The sequence below is a fragment of the Mytilus edulis genome, chromosome 5 (genome assembly GCF_963676685.1).
Source record: "Mytilus edulis chromosome 5, xbMytEdul2.2, whole genome shotgun sequence".
NCBI lineage: Eukaryota > Metazoa > Mollusca > Bivalvia > Mytilida > Mytilidae > Mytilus > Mytilus edulis.
Window position 1 is genome coordinate 57,565,218 of NC_092348.1, and position 22,135 is coordinate 57,587,352.

The 22,135-nt window shown below is 31.7% G+C and overlaps 1 protein-coding gene across 2 annotated transcripts; it reads left to right on the forward strand.

The window, feature by feature from the left end:
* The first annotated feature begins 4,161 nt into the window (after positions 1 to 4,161).
* LOC139524017 (calcium-responsive transcription factor-like) lies at positions 4,162 to 18,265 on the forward strand. Of its 2 annotated transcripts, XM_071318538.1 has the most exons (7): positions 4,162 to 4,277; positions 12,064 to 12,194; positions 14,691 to 14,869; positions 15,403 to 15,510; positions 16,027 to 16,179; positions 16,978 to 17,220; positions 17,512 to 18,265. In XM_071318538.1, exons 1-7 carry the CDS (start codon positions 4,267 to 4,269, stop codon positions 17,617 to 17,619), a joined length of 933 nt encoding a protein of 310 aa, XP_071174639.1. In that variant the 5' UTR covers positions 4,162 to 4,266; the 3' UTR covers positions 17,620 to 18,265. The 2 variants fall into 2 exon arrangements, with proteins under 2 accessions (XP_071174639.1, XP_071174638.1); XM_071318537.1 differs by lacking the exon at positions 4,162 to 4,277 and having other exon boundaries at positions 11,715 to 12,194.
* The last annotated feature ends 3,870 nt before the right edge of the window (positions 18,266 to 22,135 follow it).

The window sequence follows — 22,135 nt, forward strand, 5'->3', positions numbered from 1 at the left end:
CGATCCCGACGTCCCGAATAAGTCCTGCCTCCCTCTAATGTTACCCTACGTTAGTTTTGGCCAAATAACTTCTTTAACTTTCAACAATGAATTGTTATGCCCCATTTATGGGAATTATGTTTTCTAGTCTGTTTGTCCGTTCTTTCGTTCGTCCGTCCTTTTGTCCGACTTCAGGTTAACGTTTTCACTTCCAACAATAAATGTGTATGCCCCATGAATGGGAATTATGTTTTCTAGTCTGTTCGTCCGTCCGTCTGTCCCGCTTCAAGTTAAAGTTTTTGTCGAGGTAATTTTTGATGTAGTTGAAGTCTAACCAACTCGAAACTTAGTAAATATGTTCTCTATGATATGATCTTTCTAATTTTAATGACAAATTATATATTTTATTCCATTTCACGGTCACTAAACATAGTAAATAATAGTGCCGATCTGGCATCCATATACTATGGACACATTCTTGGTTCCACATGTATTTAATAATAATACTTACTTCAATATATATGCAACTGGTATGACCCCTAAGGTAATAAATATTTCAGGAAAAAACTGTAGACAGAAAACAGTCTCTGTATATTATAGTAGTATAATCGTAGTGATAAACGCGAAAAATAATTGGAGGTATAATAGTTGTGGTTCTTAAAAACCATGATAATGAGAACGCTCTGATTGGCTTATTTATTTTTTCATTTTTGTAATCTATCATACGATTGGCTGTTCTTGTGCATGTTTAAAACCGGAAGTCTAATCAATGACTAAAAGTCAGTCCGATAACGGAAACAATATCCGGACACCTGTTTTGTCGTTTTTCTCCCGAAATAACTCAATCTGAATAATCATAAGAATGGATGAGTGACAAATGGGACTATGCATGTAACCTAAAGAACAAAGAGGCATGATGATTAATTAATTGTGGAAGGAAGAGAAGCGACACACAAAATGATGTCTTCTCGTTTAATAGTATAGATACATGTACATCTATTGGGAAATATAAATTGACATCAGATTTACACTCATGGATTTGTGTATCGAAGTAGTGTGAGCCAAAATTTGTTCCTGTGAAAAAAGTTCCAGTGGAACTAATATCACAGGAAATATGTTCTGGGAGAACTTTTTTCATAGATAATTTCAATATAATTTGTTCCATCTCTATGAAATAAGTTCCACACTTTACCTGGTGAAATAAGTACTGTGTTGGTGAAATTTGTTCCTTACCTAGTGAAATAGGTTCCAGGTTTATGAAATTTGTTCCTTACCTGGTGAAATAAGTTCTGGGTTTGTGAAATTTGTTCCTCACCTGGTAAAATAAGTTCCTAGTCTGTGAAATATGTTCCACTGGTTAAACAGGTTATCTTATATACTGAACATTTGTCATCAATGAGTTTAAAGTTATCATTCAAGTGCATTATAAAAATAAGTATAATATATTGATAATACAATAAATGAAAAATGTAAATCATCCAAAAAGAATCTTGTGGACTATAGCAAATGTTTAATTATAAACGTAATTCATCAAAATCAAAATTAAAAATATCAAAATGACAGTTACAGTAGCATATTTATTTTGTGTTTCTTACTTTTTGGAGGTCAAACGACCCCGATGACTTCCGTACACTATATACAGAATAAATGGCAAATCATCGGCACAGACCTGTCTATAGTATGGTCAAGCTATTTTTTTTTATTTATTGTGGTCTATTAGACAGATATTGGTAAATTTATTTTTTCACAAGGACAAATAAATACACATTTAATATTTGATTATCAAAAACATCTCCATATACAGCAAATATGACATGTTGACATGTTGCCACACATTAAAAAATGTTTTTAAAAATTGCTTTACACCTTTTGGGAAAATATTGTGTACGCGTTTTTCCAAGGGCAACTAATCTAAATGAACGACAATTCTTGCACCTGAACAACCGCTACGGTAAACCGTCAACAAAAAGATGCAAACAATTAAATCATTGAACACTGTCATCCTGAAGAATATACTATACTGTCAGTAAACAGGACACTAATGTCATTGTGATTTGCACATCTTAAAATTTTTAATTATGTTTTATATAGTATTGTCTGATTGGAGAATCTTCTGTAAAAAATACCGTCAGACATAGTGAAAAAAATATATGATAGGATATGTCTAAGACGTTACGCGCGATGTTCGTACATGTAAGCGTAACACAACGTCGCGAATATTTCGTAACGTTCAAACCGAAAATTCGACTGAAACGTTGTTTTTAAGCAAGTGCGACATTCTTGTAAGACTCGGCAAAATCGACGTGCTTTTTAACTACTTATCGAAAATTGATGTATTTCAGTTTTTTGAAAATTTAAGAAAAATAACATTTAAAAAAATCATAAATTCTACCATTATAAGAGCAGTGATAAGCAAACAATTGACGTAAATTTGAGTTGAGTTCGTTTTTACGTTAAAAAATGGCGGTGCGACAAACTTGTAATTAAGCCTTTGAAAAATCGCTCATAAATTACCATATATCATGTTTCAGGATCGATATTTGTCTTTAAATTCATAAAATTAAGCAAATTAACATTGATGTAGTAAATACAAATACTACACTTTTTTTTCATTTTAGATCAATATTTTTTGATTCTCAAATCTGGAATCCAATTTTTTCCCCGCGGGACAGATTTGCCCTTTTAGTATGGAACGCGTTTTTTTATCTATGACGTCATCAGAACGTCATAAAAATGCATAAAAGACTGGAGGAACTATTCTGTTTAATAATGGAAAAACCCGTTTTTCAAAATATTAAATAGTTTTGACGAAAATCATAGTTTAGTGGTTACAATAAATGAAATATGTTACGCGGGACAACCTAAAAATAGCCGTTTTTTTTTTAAATGAAGCTTGTCGCATGCAGCATAAAACATAGTTTCAACAATTATTTTATTTGTTTTTTATTTTAAAAAATCGTTATTTTTTAAAATACGTACAATAGCAATGAATATGATATCACGCAATTATATATCTTGGACTTGCATGCATCTTGTCAACTACACCGAATTTCCAATGAGGTACGAACATCGCGCGTAACGTCTAAGGATATTTGGGGCACATGACAGGAACTCGCAATAATTTACTGATTTTAAGTGTTTGTGCTTTCGATTTCATATATAAATTATTTTATGTGTAACACAAAATACGCCTATTTCTTTTTTTCTATATATAAATATATACAAATGGGACTCATGGCCCATGTCTCCCTTGTTGCATATATTTCGTTATTGTATTAAATTAAGTATGTGGGACCCGGCTAACAACTTTTAAAAAAAGCAGTGTCTGCGCGTACCCACATGCGGGTACGAATAGTCAAATTGCCATTCGTAGGCTGCGCGTACCCACATCCGGTTTTTTTGTAGAATGCTATCGGATCAGGACTTAGACGTAAAATATATACGAAATGTGACGCAATTAGTGAACAATTGATTAAAACTACTCAGAAGTTTTATAAATATTTTTCTCTAATTTTCGTCAATTTATCCCTTTCAAGTGCACCCATTATATAGAAAAAATCAACGTGTGCTTCGTTTGATCTCAGTTCTTCATTGGTTAAAATCCGATTATGACGTCGAATTTTCTTGTTTCTTGTGTTATTTGAAAATTTAACTGTCGAGACTGGATAAATATCGTATTACACTCGATGCAGTGGTAGAATCTATATGTATATACGTAATGATAAGTGAACAGGTTTTTTTTCCAGTTAATTCATATTCCTAAAATCCTCACTGTTACGGTAATCTGCATCGGATGATGATCCAGCATGCAGGGGCGGATCCAGTCATTTAAAAAAAGGGGGGGTTCCAATTACATGTCCCCATTCAAATGCATTGATCGTCCAAAAAAAAAGGGGGGTTCCAACCCCCGGAACCCCCACCCCCCCCCCCCCCCCCCTCTGGATCCGCGCCTGGCATGCCATACAAGAAGAGAAAAAATGAGGGATCGAAACGAGAAGACAACGAAGTCAGGTTAACTTGTACGCATGGCTAACTCGTATTTTTTGTATGCTGCATTGTAATACACAAGTGTGTTTTTATTAAACGTACGTAACATATTCGGGTTAGTCGCACACCAGTCGTGTCCAATCCGGAACTCAAAAACCGATTCCGATATGCATTTTATTGTATAATAGATACGTCAGCAAAACCAGTGTACACATCATGCACATATTTAATCGATTTGTCATAAGGCGCTAACAACAAAACACAACGATAAAAATAGGAAACACAACCATAAAAATAATTATGGAGGAATGGTGAGACAGTGGCGAACCTACCTCCCGGGGGGGGGGGGGGGGGGGGGGGGGGGGGTTGGATGTGGTGTCAACGTATATTTGTTCCACCTGTTACCTGTTACCTATTCTGTATTTAACTATTTTCCACCTTTAGGCTTTACCAGATGAACCACTTCAGTTGGAAAATCCTCTTGAAGTGTAGAATCCCTTATTGTTGATTATTCACTATTGGATTATAAACATCTTCTTTATACACTTTTATACACCGCCACCACACTTATTTAAAAGTATTCAAACTGTATATACAGTCATATTTTAAAATCTAAAACTTGATAGATTCATCCACTGTTATTTCACGGTCCTTTATCTCACTTGAGTCTCTCTCCTCATCTATAGAATATATATACATCATTATGGCCAACTATTGTCCTCAGTGTAAGCCAGTACGAGTTATCGCGCATGATTTTGATTTCTTATCCATCTTATCAGTCTTTTCTCTGTGTGATATCTTAAGATATCAAGACAACATGCTGAGTTTGTACAGACAATGTTGACACTCGTAAATAATTTGACAACCCTAAGTAAACAATATTATAAATATATGACACTGTAGCATGCTAGGTTCCGCTGCATGAATACGAGTTGTATAAACTGACTTTATTTCCGAAAGATATACAATTCGATTTTACCGAATATCAAACCATGCATACTAAATAAAAAGTCGAAAAAGGACAGATATTAGATCATGATTACCAAACATATATATATATATCTTTCGACATAAACCCGAATATGAGACAGCGTAGAATTTGAATACACAGACATAAACACAAACTCATTGCAACATTGTGCTTTTTTATCAAAAGAATAAATTCAGTCTTTATTTAAAGAATAAATTCAGGCTCTGCTTTTACTCTTTAGTAACCTCCCAGAATTGTTTGTTTATCAATATGTTTCAGCCATGATTTCTCAGAGGCATTTCAAAATTGGCCTTCGACACTAAATGCTTAATAGTATGTTTGCCCGTTTAATAGTACTTTTGCCCGTTTAATAGTACTTTTGCCCGCGACGATGCAGTTTGTTTACAAATCACAATTGAAAACACGCTACAGTACATAAACGTATTGTCCTTTAAATAGCTTTAATTTTGCTACATGTATGTGAAAAAAATGACGTATTAATAATGAATAAGTATAAATGTACAGCTAAATTTTCAAATTTCTTTAAAAATGTTAAGACAAAAAGTTTAACGATGTGAAAAGCAGCGTCTTCTATATAAAATAAATTTGCAGATTTTGGTACTTCTATCACACTCACTGGCTACCTATAGAACAATAGACAATTTTTCAAATTTGATTGTTTTTTTTAAAGTTTGGATGTTCCGAAGTGACAAAGTTTTTTCTAAAAAAAAGATCAGTTTGCAGGTCATCTTACAATGGACACTCTATCAATACATGTTTCTCAGTTTCAAAAATATTTATACACGCTTCACATGTTCGTTGATGGATGGATAGGTCTCTCACTTACAATAATGATATAGTCTTAGATTACTTTTTTTATATAGATATAAGCCAATCGAAGCACATACTAATGAAATTATGTACTGATATTCTCAAATTTTCCTAAAACCGTAAGTCCCACAGTAAAAGTGTTTACAATAATGTTCCGAGTATAATATATAAAAAATAAAAGGGGGGAATACCCTGCCCGGAAAATAACATAGATGCCAACCATTACGATTTTTGCGTAGTTTTTCCGATTTTGCGATAAAAACTACGCTGTTACGGTCAAAGTCGAATAGTTACGGATTACCAATCATTGCCGTTCAATTTTGTAAAACACGGATTTGTATCATTACTTTTCCGTCCTGGTCCGGTATTTAGAAAACGCCAATGTAATGCTTCCGGTTCCTCTGGGTTTATCAACCTATTGTTGAGTAACTAACTGACTTCCGAAGAGGCAAACTTGCATTTTATGAAGGAGCTTTCCCCCTTTCTCTACTTCTCCTTGACAAAACGAAAATGTACGAGTCGAGAACATCTGAACAATTAATGAATGGAATACATACTACAGACAACATGTTAAACGACAAATTTTAGGGCACATCACTTTGCAACCACTCGTCAGTAATTTTTATTGGTAAATGCACGTTTATAAATGATTACTAAAAACTTTTCAAAAATACGGAAAATTTGATAGTTTGTTACTGATTGTGTCAAAAGGGGGTTGGCATCTATGAAATAATATTACTGATATGTATAGGAAAGTTTTAACCACGGATTTGACTGAACTTGACAGTGTTATCTGAAATTCACAACAGGTGATCAAATAAATGATGAAATTCGTGAACTTCATGCGGATATCTTTAGAAAACATGCTAATCGAAACAACAGGGGTCTCAGGCATCTGTTTGCATGTATAATACTAAATTTTAACGATTCCAACTATCTGATTCATTCGATAAATAAAAGAATAAAAAATTCTGCAAATACATGTACAGTATAAATGCAAGAAGATTTGGTATGAGTTGGTTTGAGTTCCAATGAGACAGCTCTCCGTAAACTTTACATTAACAGTACAATAATTAAAATAAGTTTCCTTTTTAATACAAATTTTACATAAATGTTCAAGTATAAAAATATAATATATTTCACGATAGAAACTTCTGAAAGGACGGAGACAAATTAAAATTAATTTTACTTTGTTCTACATGTTCTATGCGATTTATTTTTCTAACAGTCAAAATGATAAAAGGAGAATGTACATCACACAAGCAATAGACTAGTAAATCAGATGAGCACGTTTAAGTATCAAAATTGTTTAGTTACGGCCGCCAAAATTATTTATAAACAAACTTTTAAAAAGATATGTAAGAAAATTGCAAAAAAAAAATCATTTTAGATGGGATTTCAATTTTTTTTAATACGCTTCAAGAAAAACATCCAAAAGTCTGAGTCAATGTAGTAGTGAAAGATTTTATATTATCAAAAATAAAGAAAACTGACGGCTGGACAAAAATATTCTTTTGAATTAAAATACTAATTTACTGAATTTTTAAATTCATGATGCAAATTAAAACATTGTATTAAATGTATAAATATTTTATGTACACATAGATTAAACTTTGTTTTGTAACTTGTGAGCGATTTACTTGGTAGGACCTGGGAACAGTATATCTAATATAATACTTCCATGGACTTAGAATTTTTTTCGCAATCTTCAAACAATGACAATAACTCCAGTTTTGGATAAAAAAGGCCCCGATTCTTTAAATTTTCTAAAATACCAAATATATACCATTGGAAAGATTATAAAGCAAAGAATATATATTTAGGCCAATGAATTTATTTCTAAAAATAGTGAAATATGTAATCATATATGAAAACTCCTTTGCAAACGTTTTTGGTTTTGAATTGTATGAAGTAATAGGGAATGAACCAGTTTTTTAAAAATGAAAATGGCTGTAACTTCTGCTATCCCGATTCAATTATAAAATATGTCATTAGAAAGCTAAGAAAATGTATTTTCTAATGTGATGCCAATGAAAAAGATATTTATTTTTGTTTACTGTCAGCTAACTAAAATTCAATATTTCCTTTAATAATCTATAGGAAATTTATCGATATCGATTGCGATCAAATTTAGCGCATGCGCACTGCGGGTGCTGATAATAGTTGCGTATGATGTATCCACAATGCACATTGACTGTAAAACTTGCTCAACTCAGCAAATGTCTATTTCCCATTCCTTATACTTATAGATACCTAACAGAAGTTTCAATGGTAACTTTGTTATAACATGTATAAACATTGTCATAATATCTATTCCTGGTGGAACAAATATTCTATACCATGTATTCTGTTGTGAACATTTACTGTAATATTTATTCCTGTGGAAATAATATTCCAGAACATTTTTTCCTTTTGGAACTTATATTATGAAGCAAATTCTACTCCGTGACAGGGGTACCCTACACGTTCGCACCTCACACTTTCGCACCCAACATGTCCGCACCTAATTTTAAATCAAATTACAGTTGAATAGTTAGAATCATGATTGTTGTTTTATGTAAATACTGCTTGTATTTAGCTTGGTATATGAGTAAAACAATGAAGATTTTAAATGAAAAACACTAAAGATAATTGTTTTTAACAGCTTGGCACCTTTGATCTGAAACAATGAAACATAAATTTGTTTACACTAACCAAAAAATGATTACTGTAAGATTTATTCAACACTATCCATTTTGAAACAGTTTAATATTTATTCAACACCAACAAAACATTGTCTCACTGTATTTTGAGACAATGAGACAATGACAACACCTATACTTATAGGAAAACACTTGCCAAAACTTGATTTATACAAATATATTCATAATATTAAACACAAAACAAATAAAAAATTTTGCGTGAACATGTAAGGTAGGAAGGGACTTTGGGTGCCAACGTGTAGGGTGCGAAAGTGAAAGGGGGCAAACGTGATTGGGCATGAAAGGACCTGGATTCAGGGGGAGGGGGAGGCGAAAGATTTGCCAGAAAAATCCAGTTAAATTATGAATTTTCTAAATCATACAATGCAATTGAATTCTTTTTATGTAGGGCATGCTATGCCTTAAATCCTCTCCAGATGCACAGGTTTGTCTGTCTTAGAGTAAATTTTAAAATACAGCCATTTTAGCCATAGGGTCCACATGAACCTTAAAAAAGTCTTATAGTTATACATTCAAATTAGTCTATGAAATGAATGCATGATGATAAGTGTAGAGATCCTTATTCTTTTGTTACAATAAACCATCAAGGTACTGGTGTTTACTTGCCTGGTAAATATTTCAAAATAAATAATATGGAGAAATTTTTATCAAAAGACAAAACATAGATTAACAGAGATGAGATAACTATCCATTTTGTATTAAGGTGGTACCTAACACTACAGGGAGATAACTCTGTAAAATCAGCTAAACGTTTTATTTATGTTGTATTAAGGTAAAATTAAGCTTTTCAAAAATCATAATAAGTTTTTGTCAAACTGCTATATAACCAGTGTAATTTTTCTGATAAAACGGTTGGTTGAAATTTTTATATTTTTGTCAAAGGGTCAAAGTAAATACTTTGTCAAAATTTTAAGAAAATTAAACAAGCCAAATTAATTTTTGTAAAAGTGTTAAATAATAATAACTTTAAACAATGCAGTGTTTGTTTGATTCCACATGCCTGGACGCGTAGAAATTTGCCTTTGTATGCTACACTTAACCGCACCCCACTTTATAATTATATGCCATCAGAACAGGAATATATATGTGAAATAAACGTGGAATTTATTGCGGTCAGTGAATAAATTGATTACTCACAGATATTTTAAGATTTAAAATGTATTAACGTTGACTTTGTATCAAAAGTGCAATACCAATTTTTTATAAAAAAAGAGGATATGGTATGATTGCCAATGAGACAACTCTCCACAAGAGACCAAATGACACAGAAGGTAACAACTACAGGGATCTCCATGGATGAAAATTGAACGATGGAGGAACTTTCACCATCATAAACTGTATCTACGCCGTACAGTGTTGTGCGATCGAAAGTATTTCATCCCTCCACATAGGGATAGGTGAACATGCTAATTCATTGCTTTTTTAAATTATATTTATTTGAATTTTCATTATAAATACTATAAATAGAAGTATATACACTGATATATGTTTTCAATAATTGCCGTTTGTAACCCTTCAAAGGCCAAGCCCTCATGCCCCCTCCATTTCCCTTAGTCCAGAATGACCAATAGCTATCACAAAGGTCCCCATGTAGTTTTCCTGCTATTTTTGAAAATTGTTATGGGGGTTAAAAATCATGTGGAGCTTATTTTTCACAAACACTGTCAAATTCAGAAGTCACGAACCCATTACCGGTATGGCTGGTTTGCAGCAACGACAACAACGACAAAACGAGTCGTACGGGTTATGTAAAAGGTTAAAAAGATTTGTAAAGCAAACGTTGTCAAATGAAAAGGTTTTTAATGACTTTATCTAGCAAATCGATGCTATGCAACATGCATCTTTCAGGTGGCACGGTAGTATTTCCTCGCCCATAGGGATAATGATAGCCTTTTTAGAATTTTCACCACTTTCTAACACTGCAAAAAATTCTACATTCACAGTTAACTGAAGTACTTTCATTTTACTATTTAGAAATGAATTTGAATATGTATCATGACCTTTTACTTTTTTTGCTATATTTAAATACCTAAGGCCACTAGTGTTTTTAGGTCTTTTATGGTGCAGTGAATACAAAATTAAAAAAAATTCTCAATTCGTTTTCATCTGTATGTAAAATTATTTCATATTTTTCTACACCTGATTCACCCCTCAGTTTGGGAAAGTATGTTCAGTTGATACTGTATTTTTTGTCCAATCACACTGTTTAGATACATTAACCTAAGTAGGGTATACAAAAGAGCAACCTAAATTCTGGAATGCAAATACTACCGTGCCACCTTCAAGTCTGAATAGAAACCGGAAACGCGGATGTATAGATTTGATTGTAAACTACGAAATGAATTCGGAATTACGATATGCTATTTCTTTACTGGAAATATTAAAAGTTTTTACTTTTTAACTTTTAAAGTAATTCTATATTATCGTTACAATACAGCAGTACTCGAGTTATTTGCGATGAAATAATAATGAGTGTTTTACATCTTATTTTGTACTTCTTAAAAAGGGGGATGCTGCTTGCGCAAGTCAAAATAAAAGCACGTGTTCGACTTGTTAAACTTTGTATCTGGATTATTAATTTATTTATTTAATCTGAATTATCATAAGCATTTGCGGAAACTTAGTTAAATAATTCGACAAATGAATCGTCTATCTTCAGATAATATTCTGTCTGGTTTGTTGATCTACCTGTACAAGCTCAGGTACAAGTGATTAGCGATATTAATCCGGATATCCCTCAGGCGTTAGAACTGTATTGGATTATACTATAAAAAACCTTGAGGGTTAGGCAATTACATGCATTTAATTATAATGGCTAAAAAAAATGGCGTCAGGTTATAAAAACGATCGCAGTTTTGTACGATGGTGGAAGACAATTGAACGATGGCGTGAGTCATTTGACGATGGCGCAAGACATTTGAAGGATGGCGGGGCGCCATCGTTAAACAGGCCATGGAGATCCCTGAACTATAGGTCACCATATTGCCTTCATCAATGAGCAAAGCCCATAACTCATAGTAAGGTATAAAATTTAGTATGCAAGTTACCTATTGCAGGTTAAAAAAATATGTATGGAAAGTATATATAATTGTTTGAAAATTTAGTTGCCATAAGAACCCTATAAATCATGTGTACACATGTATAAGTGTAAGTTCAGTAATTTATTATTTATTAATTAGAGACTGACATTGTTTTTGCAATACATAACGTCACATTGGACCTTGATTTGAGAATGAGACGTCAGATTTTGACGTCGATTAGAGGCTGGATGTCTATCTGAGTCTAACAAATATAAATAAATCTAAATTGCATTTATTTGTAGTTGTTTAAGATAATTTTGTTTCTGTTTTGATTTTTTTTTTAGAAAATTACTTTCACAACAACTTTAGTTATGTGCAAAATCTGGTTCCTGGAAAATTCAGTATACAGTTCCAAACTTCTATCAGGTTAACACCTTCATTTACATGTACTACATTTATGTGTCTAGTACATAAGTTTTGCTCTCTAACCAATCTCAGCAACAACAATAAAGATACAATAAATGTTGATACATTTTGTAACACATACAATGTACATTGTTTTCTATTTGAATAGGAATAGCACAGGTGGTTTTGTTTCATCTGAAAAAGCAGTTAAAGACCTCATTGTTGAGTTTGAACTTAAAACAAGTTCTAAATTTATTGTGTTTAAAAAGGATAACTTGTTTGGGAAAGAAAATGGCTTAGGTATGTATACAACATTCATACATGGTAAGATTTAACATGTTTATGCTTTTGTTGCCACAATTTATAATTTTTCTGTCTAAAAAATTCTCAACACACAAGTGCTTTCTTTACAAATTTCATATCTCATCCTTGTAAATGGACAACAGTTGACCCATCCACTGCCATTTACCTCCGATATTGTCAATATAATTTTTCATCTGCGGTTTTATTTATAGGAACTTATCATTACTGCATGTCGCATTATAAAGAAAAAGACTTTATCACAAAACGATCCCGTGATTTTTATAGTATAGTCACTACATATTATTGCTTACAAAACTCATTTAATTTTTTTTTGATTTTCTGCTATCCCTATACAAGAGGTTTATTAATGGATCACCTTTTCCTTTCATAAATTTGTGCCATTCATATTTACTGTGCATGGTTGGATTTACCAGACAAATACATTACCGATATAAACAGGACCGGTATAAACAGGGATGACCAACTTGTTTTGTCGATTTTAATGTGTTATTATTGCAAATAAGGTGAATATAACACAAAGTCTATATTATATGTTTTTTTTTTAATTTAAGAAAATAGCTTATGGTGAAACAATAACCACTCCATAAAGTCAGCTACATGACAAGATGTGAAACCATTGATTCAAAGAAATTTATCACATTATAAAAATAAATCTTAAACAGATGTATATGAAATACAGCATCAATTTTATTTAATTTGACTTTGAGGTGTTAAATCGTGAAGATTGTTTAACTTATTTGCATATATTCACCATGCTTACATGTTTATTTTATAGAAAGCAACAGTATTGATGTAATAGTTCAACATATAAATTTCAACCAGAACAGACTGTTTACATAACATGGTTTATTGGTTAAATTCGGTAAAATAACAAACCGCCAAAAATTATCCACTTTATTAGGTCTTTCCACTTTTCTGTGGAAAGACCTATTGTTTTTCTTCTGATTATTTTTTTTTTCTTCCGCCAAATTTTTTTCTTGAGATAAACATTTGTTTCGCAATATGTCGCTTAGATATTTGGTATATGATATCGAACAGTTTATGCACTTTTGAAATTTACCCTGCGTAACCGAATACTTTTCTTTGTAGGAGTTATCTCCCCAAACACTGTTTTCCTTGTGATCACAACTCCTTCGCAACCGTAAAAGATTACGACAAATTTATTTTATAAAATTGCTCGTTATATCCTTAACATGATTTGTCCAATTTCGACCGAAGCAATATGAACGCTCCATATGAGAGTTATTTCCCTTTTTGTATTTGAAATTTTGAAATGTATTTTAAACTGGAACACCATAAGTGATAGAGACCTAGGATCTTTTGATTTGAGGTCCTTGGTCCAAAAAAGTGAAAAAATTAGGTCAAGGTCAAAGGTCAAGGTCATATTCTAATTTTTGAATTTGTCTTATTTTCACTCATTTTCATTAACCTTATAAGATATCGACAAATTATTTTTACTAAATTGTTAGTTGCGACATGTCGTAACATAATAATTTTGGTTGAAAGGGTGCGTAGACAATAAATGGGAGTTTTAGCCCTATCATATCTAAAATTATGCGTTAAGTGATATAACTTATTTACCATACATATTAGAGACCTAGGGTCTTTTGATTTGAGATCCTCAGTTTGTGACCTTGAAATTGATGTCAAGGTCAAAGGTCAAGGTCATATTCTAAATTTTTGATTTTAGCTTATTTTCACTCATTTTCATTAACCTTATAAGATATCGACAAATTATTTTTACTAAATTGTTCGTTGCGACATGTCGTAGCATAATAATTTTGGTTGAAAGGGTGCATAGACTATAAATGGGAGTTTTAGCCCCTATCATATCTAAAATTATGCGTAAAGTGATATAACTTATTTACCATACAAATTAGAGACCTAGGGTCTTTTGATTTGAGATCCTCAGTTTGTGACCTTGAAATTGAGGTCAAGGTCATATTCTAAATTTTTGGTTTTGGCTTATTTTCACTCATTTTCATTAACCTTATAAGATATCGACAAATTATTTTTACTAAATTGTTAGTTGCGACATGTCATAGCTTAATAATTTTGGTTGAAAGGGTGCGTAGTCAATAAACGGGAGTTTTAGCCTCTATCATATCTAAAATTATGCGTAAAGTGATATAACTTATTTACCATACATATTAGAGACCTAGGGTCTTTTGATTTGAGATCCTCAGTTTGTGACCTTGAAATTGAGGTCAAGGTCATAGGTAAATTTGACGTTCTAGATTATGACCTTTGCTTAAAATTCATATCTTTACATCATAAAGCCATTGACATTTTAGACTAATTTTTAATATTTTAATATCAAAATAGACGTTTACTGGTGGAAAGACCTTCAATTGTTCTCTGAACAATTGGTTTTTAATTTTCATGGTATTTATTTGTTTGTTTTTTTACTGGAAGTATTTATACCTTTTTGTTGACTATGTTACAATCAAATACTGTATTGATATATTTTAGATTTGCAAAATATAACAAGTGATGTGAGGTGGAGAGATACGCAAAAAGATGCAGTGCCGCTCATCCCCTATGACAGAATCCCATTTTTTATTCTTGGAAAAAAAAAATGGGATTGTCATCAAGGCAGACAAAGGAACAAGAGTTCTATTGAAAGAAACAGAAAGAGATTAGAAGAAACAGTATACATATTATTTGATTGTTTTTCATAATTGAACATGATTGAACTTTAACCACTTTATATCTAGAAATATCAAATCCATTTGCATATTGCCAATGATTGTTAATACAGGTGCATTTATAGATATTCCAGATGAGCAAAACATTTTATAAGTTACCCAACCCTACTTTATTTTGATAAATGTTCATGCTTTATGGTTCTTTTTTGTACATCTTTAATTGTGGGGACGCAATTGTTATGTATGCTTTTGTTTGAATGTCCTTCTGTATTTTAACATTTCTTACAATAACTAAAATTTGAAATTTCAATTGACTAACGAAGCTTCCTTTTGACTTTCAAAATCACAGATTTTGGACTTTTTAACAGTCATATTTAAGGCAATATTTAAATGCTGAAGAATATCCTCATGCAAGTTTTTCTAAAAAACTTGTTAATGATAGATGTCTTTTAAATATTTCATTTTAATCTCACCACAATTTCACTATACCTGTGACAGGGTATGTGCTCATAATATTGATTATGTTATATTTACAGGGAGACCATGACTTCAAGAAAAGAAGGAAACAGATTCAAATCACAAAAAAGAAAAATTGTCCTGTACAAATCAGAGTTAGGCATATAGTTAAGTTTCCATATTTTAAGGTATAGAATTTCATGTCAAGCTCAACCTATAATTTTTTACTTTTTATACATTATGACTTGAAGGAGAGTTGTCTCATTGACACTCAAACCACATCTTCTTATTTATATCAAGTATTTTCATTCATTTTTTGTTTATGTAAGCAAGACACTTTATTTTTTATTGTTTTCTTTAATGCAAAAATCTGTAATTAGTTACCAATATCTAATTTTCTGCGTTTAATATTCATTACAATATGAAATATTTAAATATCATCAATGAATAAGTTGGTTATAATATGAAGTAGAAAAAAAATACATGGCAGTTTATCCTTTGCCAAATTTTTTAAAATATCAACAATTGGGACATAATGGGATTAAAAAAAAGTTTTGTTTTTTACTTAAGTACACTGTGATGGCTTGTAATGGAATACTGCCTCTGCATTACTCTCAGAGTTTCTGCCTTACTGTGAATATGTTAAGCATGATAAGTTAATAATTTAAAACTATTTATTATGCTAAATACTATCTGTCTTTAAGATTGATAAAGAAAATGAAGAAGACAAGCATGAGAGGGATCGTCTTTCTAACAAGCTTAAAGAATGTATTAAAAATCAGCAAGAGGTACAAATGTGTCATCAATACCATGTTTACTTACCAAATGAAGATCACACAAACCATTTTATTGGAGAGGTAAACTTATAAATGCTTTTAACACAGTGGCCTATTATTTAACACTTTTTCATCTAGTCAGGTGAACTGTTGCAATATTTTTGGTATCTACTGCTACTTGGCTGAATTTAGAAAAATTAATAGCTCATATCAATTCAGGTTGATAAATCTATTTGTCTAGAACCATTGGGCAATCCAATATCAGTCAAAACCTGTATTTGGTGCAAGATTTTAATTTATACTATCATGGCAACTGTTCCTGTGTGTATGCAATGCAATGCAAAAAAAATAATACTCAAACTGATTGTGATGCCTCTGCTGGTGGACTGTTAGTCCCCAAGGTATCACCAGCCCAGTAGCCAGTACTCCGGTACTGGCATGAAAATACAGATTTTTTGTGTTATTAAATTTGCTGTTACAAATTGTTAAAAATTATTATAAATTAAGGAATGTATCTCCTTCATGCAAAGCTCTGATTCCTTTCACAGATTTGGCTATACTTTTTGGAACTTTTGGTTTATAGCTCTTCATCTTTTATATAAGTTTTGGATTTTGCATATTTTGGCCACGAGCATCACTGAAGAGACATGTGTATTGTTGAAATGTGCATCTGGTGCAGAAAATTTGGTACTGTTAATGTTATTGTAGACATAATTCTCTCAAGACTTAAAGAAATAAAAGAAAAACTAACCAAATTTAACAAAATTTATTGAAATATATAATGTAACCATAACAGCAACTATTTCTAGTAGTAGTGGTATTGAAATTTATGCATATCAGTGCAAATTCATATCCGATACATTGTTTTTCTGTTTTTAGGCAGCTTGCTTGATTCAGCCAGTTGATGAGGGAGTAAAAAAATTCATTCAAGGAATGGTTTTTGAGCAAAATATTCATAGCACAAGGCAGATGAAATTGATGGTGGAAATGTATGTACGGCAAATGTTCCAAAATTCCACTTTGCCTCAAAAAACAAACAAACGGTTCTGGCCCTCATCAAAAGATGTACAGAATCATATTGTGTTTGCCCTAATGAGGCAAAGAAACAGTACTGTGGATCAGGTAGAATTTCTTAGAGATTTGTTTTTCAGAAACATAGTTTCACCTTCATAAAAAAAAAATTAAAAAAATTGATGAATATACTATTGAACATATGCTTTACATTTCATGGCTTTGTTGTTCTGCTAGAAAATCTCTGAATACCACAAAATAGTTATAAAGAAACTTTCTTGTTTTGTCATATGTCACATAATTGATTTCTACTCCTCATTTACCACCTATTTTGTACAAATTAAACTGACTACCTATGAACCACTTTTTAATTTTAGGTAAAAATATTTCTTTTTAATTTAGGTTGTAGTGAAAGAATTGGTAAACAAATGGGAAAATGAAAACAGTGATGACAAGTTCCATCTAAGATTAAAAGAAGACTTAGATACAGAACCAGATTTAAATGGTTAACAGTAAAAAAAAAATTAAAAAATAGTGTTTGTGTGTCTTTGAAGTTTATTCTCCCACTAAATACAATATATATATGCCTTTTATAAAGTGTTTGAATAACCTTCAAAGGCCCAATATTTTTTAACTGGATCAGACCTGAATGTTAATTAAATGAAAGAAGATAAAAGAGAGGGAAAGATACCAGAAGGACAGTCAAACTCAAAGATAAAAAATAAACTTGACAACGTCATGGCTAAAAAAAGAAAAACACAAACACAAATATAAGTACATAAAACACAACATAAAAAACTAAAGACTAAGCCACACGAACCCCACCAAAAACTGGTGGTGATCTCAGGTGCTCTCGAGCAAGCAGATACTTGAGAGACAAAAGAGATACTTGATTCAGTTTTGGGAACATTTGTCAAAATATAAGATAGATAATAGATAATAGATAAAGATATTTGCATATTAAAAAGAAGATATGAATTAGCAGTAAACCATGTATTCCATGACACAGACAGAGTCCCATGTAAAAAACATCATTAAATCTTAAGATTATTATAATATGAATAATGAATGAAAACAAAGAGCTTTAAAGGATTTTCATTATTTTTTTTAATCATACTGTATTATACATGTTATAGGAATAGATCCATATCAAAATCAAAACAGTGAAGAGGATGATGATGTACGATTAGGTGACCAGCTTGCCAGTTCTCTATATGGCTCACGTAAAAAGTTCCTTTTCATTCATCAAAATAGTTCTCAAAGAAGACTGCTGCAGAGATATGGCAATGATATTTGTCTTTTAGATGCCACATACCGCACAACAAAGTATGCATTGCCATTATTCTTTCTCTGTGTTCCAACAAATGTAAACTACTTTGTAGCTGCTATGTTTATTGTTGAAACTGAAGACAGTGCTTCAATAAAAGAGGCATTATCAAAATTGAAAGAATGGAATCCTGACTGGAATCCAGCTTTTTTTATGTGTGACCATGCTCAGGAAGAGATCAACTCACTTGAAGAAGAATTTCCAGGTAGTATCTTTAGATTAATGAAATTTGTTTCTTTAACATTGAGTTCATTTATAGTCTTGGGGACGTATTGAAAATGCAAGTCAAATATTTTGTGGGTTTATTTGGTTAGAAAGTAGATACAATGATAATATTGTCAGCTTTAATTTATAAAATCTTATGTTATGATTAGGTATTAAAATACAACCTTGTCTAACTTTAACTAGGTCAGTAGTATTCCTATATAAAATTAAAAACCAATTGTTCAGAGAACAATTGAAGGTCTTTCCACCAGTTAATATCTATTTTGATATTAAAATATAAAAAATCAGTCTAAAATGTCAGTTCATATGGCTTTATGATGTATAGCTATGAATTTAAAGCAAAGGTCAAAATCTAGAACGTCAAATTAACCTATGACCTTGACCTCAATTTCAAGGTCACAAACTGAGGATCTCAAATCAAAAGACCCTAGGTCTCTAATATGTATGGTTAATAAGTTATATCACTTTACACATAGTTTTAGATATGATAGGGGCAAAAACTCCCATTCATTGTCTACGCACCCTTTCAACTAAAATTATTAAGTTACGACATGATGCAACTAATAATTTAGTCAAAATAATTTGTCAATATCTTATACGGTTTCTGGAAATGAGTGGAAATAAGCCTAATTCAAAAATTAGAATATGACCTTGACCTTTGACCTTGACCTAATTTTCATTTTTTTGGACCAAGGACCTCAAATCAAAAGATCCTAGGTCTCTATCACTTATGGTGTTCCAGTTTAAAATACATTTCAAAATTTCAAATACAAAAGGGGAAATAACTCTCATATGGAGCATTCATATTGCTTCGGTCGAAATTGGACAAATCATGCGAAGGATATAACGAGCAATTTTATAAAATAAATTTGTCGTAATCTTTTACGGTTGCGAAGGAGTTGTGATCACAAGGAAAACAGTGTTTGGGGAGATAACTCCTACCAAGAAAAGTTTTCGGTTATGCAGGGTAAATTTCAAAAGCGCATAAACTGTTCGATATTATATACCAAATATCTAAGCGACATTGCGAAACAAATATTTATCGCAAGAACAAAATTAGGCGGAAGAAAAAAAAAATAATCAGAAGAAAAACAATAGGTCTTTCCACTTTTCGAAAGACCTAATAAGGATATGTGGTATCATTGATAATTAGACATCCATCCAACAGAGTCGAAGTGCTGTGAATTTAAGCAACTAGAGATGTCTGTAAGGCAAATAAGCAAACCCAATATCATATAAAAGTCCAAGAAATGACAATGTGAAACAATTTCAACGAAAAAGAAAGCCTTGTGTTTTATGAAAATCAATATAACAGATACATGTAGTAACAAACCACAACCACTAATTTACCAGCAGTTTCACTTTGGACAGGCACATATAGAATGGTTGTAAATTGTTGCTTATATCACTGCATTTTCTTTTATAGTACACCTGGTCCTTTTAATGGAACATATTTTAAAAGTTGTACCTTTTAAGGTATTTGCTTTAACGGTCTAGGTTGATGTACAAAAAATGGTACAAATACATCATTTGGGACACATACAATACACTGTCATAAATTTATGTTTCTCCCATCTTCTGTATAATATAAGAGGATCTCTGTAAAACTTTCACATGTTTCAGCATATACCTTCACTTCACTATAGAATTAATTGTGTAAATTCCTTTTGAATGTGGCAAACTTAATTGCAGGATCAATGATAAAGTACAGAACTAACCATGAAGTATAGTATAACACAGCCTCTTTCTTACTCAATCATTTATTTCTAAACATGCAGCTTTCTGACATTGCACATTTATTGTATATATCATTTTGTATTATATTGAATTATTGAAATCTAACAACTTGCATTATTTAACAAATATTTACTTGCACATGTTCTTAACCCTTAGACTGCTACGCGCGACTATTGTCGTTCCGATAAAGCAGTCCGCTACTGCTACGCGCGACTATAGTCGTTTCCGTACCTCGTTTGTTTACACAGTTACCATGGAATGGGCGGAGCCAATATTCATGAGATTGCGGCAGTTTCGACTTGTATGGATTCTGATTGGTTAAAAATCTGCGTTCTTTCGAGTGTCTCTTGACTTTAAATCAGGTATAACGATAAAACCGAAAGTGAAAATTTTTGATGAAAAAAGTGACAAAATGGCGGATATTATTTGGAGAAATGGCCAACACGTTCAGAAGTATTTCAATGATAACGATTTAACAGCGGCGGCCGATTGAAAAGGATTTGGACGAGAACAGAAGATATAATAGATGGAAATAGAAACATTCTATCAAAACTGCGAACAGAAGACTTTTAAAGCGAGAACCAGACCTTGTTCAAAATGGATGACATGAAACAGGATTTGCGATGTTTATCATTTCGCCTTTCAAATGTGAATCAATATTGACTGACATCGATAGATCCGAACATTATGTTTGTCAAGATTATTTATTGATGAAAGCTATAACAATGAACTTGTCGTATGAATATATTTGTACATGGAAGTAAAAGTCGGCGAAAAATACCGGAAAATATTTGCATAAAAAAGGCTGTTGGTCCGAGAAGAAACTTTTTTTTATCTGATAATCACAATGGAACTAGTTCTTAAAAGAGATTTTTAACTATATTGGTTCAATTCTGAAGTCATGGATACTTTTACATTGATGGATTCGTTAATAAAACATGAAAAAAATAAGTTTACCTTTGTTTACCTCTATTTGCACCTGTACAGGTAAAAAATGACCAGAGACTCACACAAAAATAAAATAAATAAAAAATACAGAATCTAACAATACTTTTTTATATAACTTTTATTGATGAATATTCAATATTTACAAAGATACAGCAATTGTAAGTGAACATGTTTATTTCATCAGTGATTAAAATTTTATTCAGCAATACACAAAAGTACAATAGAAATGAATGCAGCAGTCTAAGGGTTAATGGTTAAATACCAATACACTTACTTGTGATGGTTGCAATAAAAGTTATTATAATTTTGATACCATATAGTCAACTTTTCTTATGTACAATATTCTTCCTTCTAACTGGGCACATTTGCTTTATCAAGTCTTTAGTCACCAAATCCTATTTTTTTACACTTCATATATTTCAATTATTTTGCTTTTTCTTCTTTTTTGTTTCTGCATAATTCATGCAATGACAGCACCTTTCCAATTACTATTTATGTGTTGCGTCTTAATATCAAATGTAACACTTTAAAGTGACTGGAAAGGGTAAACAAATCATCAGAAATGTAGAAGACATCTGGAAACAGCACCAGATCATTTGATATTGCAGCTTATAAAAGGGAACTCAGATTTGGATAGTTCCACTTTAAGGTAAAAAATTTTAATCTCTTGTGAAATGAAATAAAAAATATGTTATCATTGTAGTTAGTTGATAAAGATATCATTATGCGAGTATTTCTGAATTGGCTGTGTTATTGGTCCTTGGTCAGCTGTATTGGCTTTGTCTTCGC

Coding starts and splice junctions, on each gene's coding strand:
- LOC139524017 (XM_071318537.1), top strand. CDS start 12,011: ATGTTGATACATTTTGTAACACATACAATGTACATTGTTTTCTATTTG. Junction 15,511..16,026: donor TTAAGTTTCCATATTTTAAG/GTATAGAATTTC, acceptor TCTGTCTTTAAG/ATTGATAAAGAAAATGAAGA. Junction 16,180..16,977: donor CAAACCATTTTATTGGAGAG/GTAAACTTATAA, acceptor TTCTGTTTTTAG/GCAGCTTGCTTGATTCAGCC.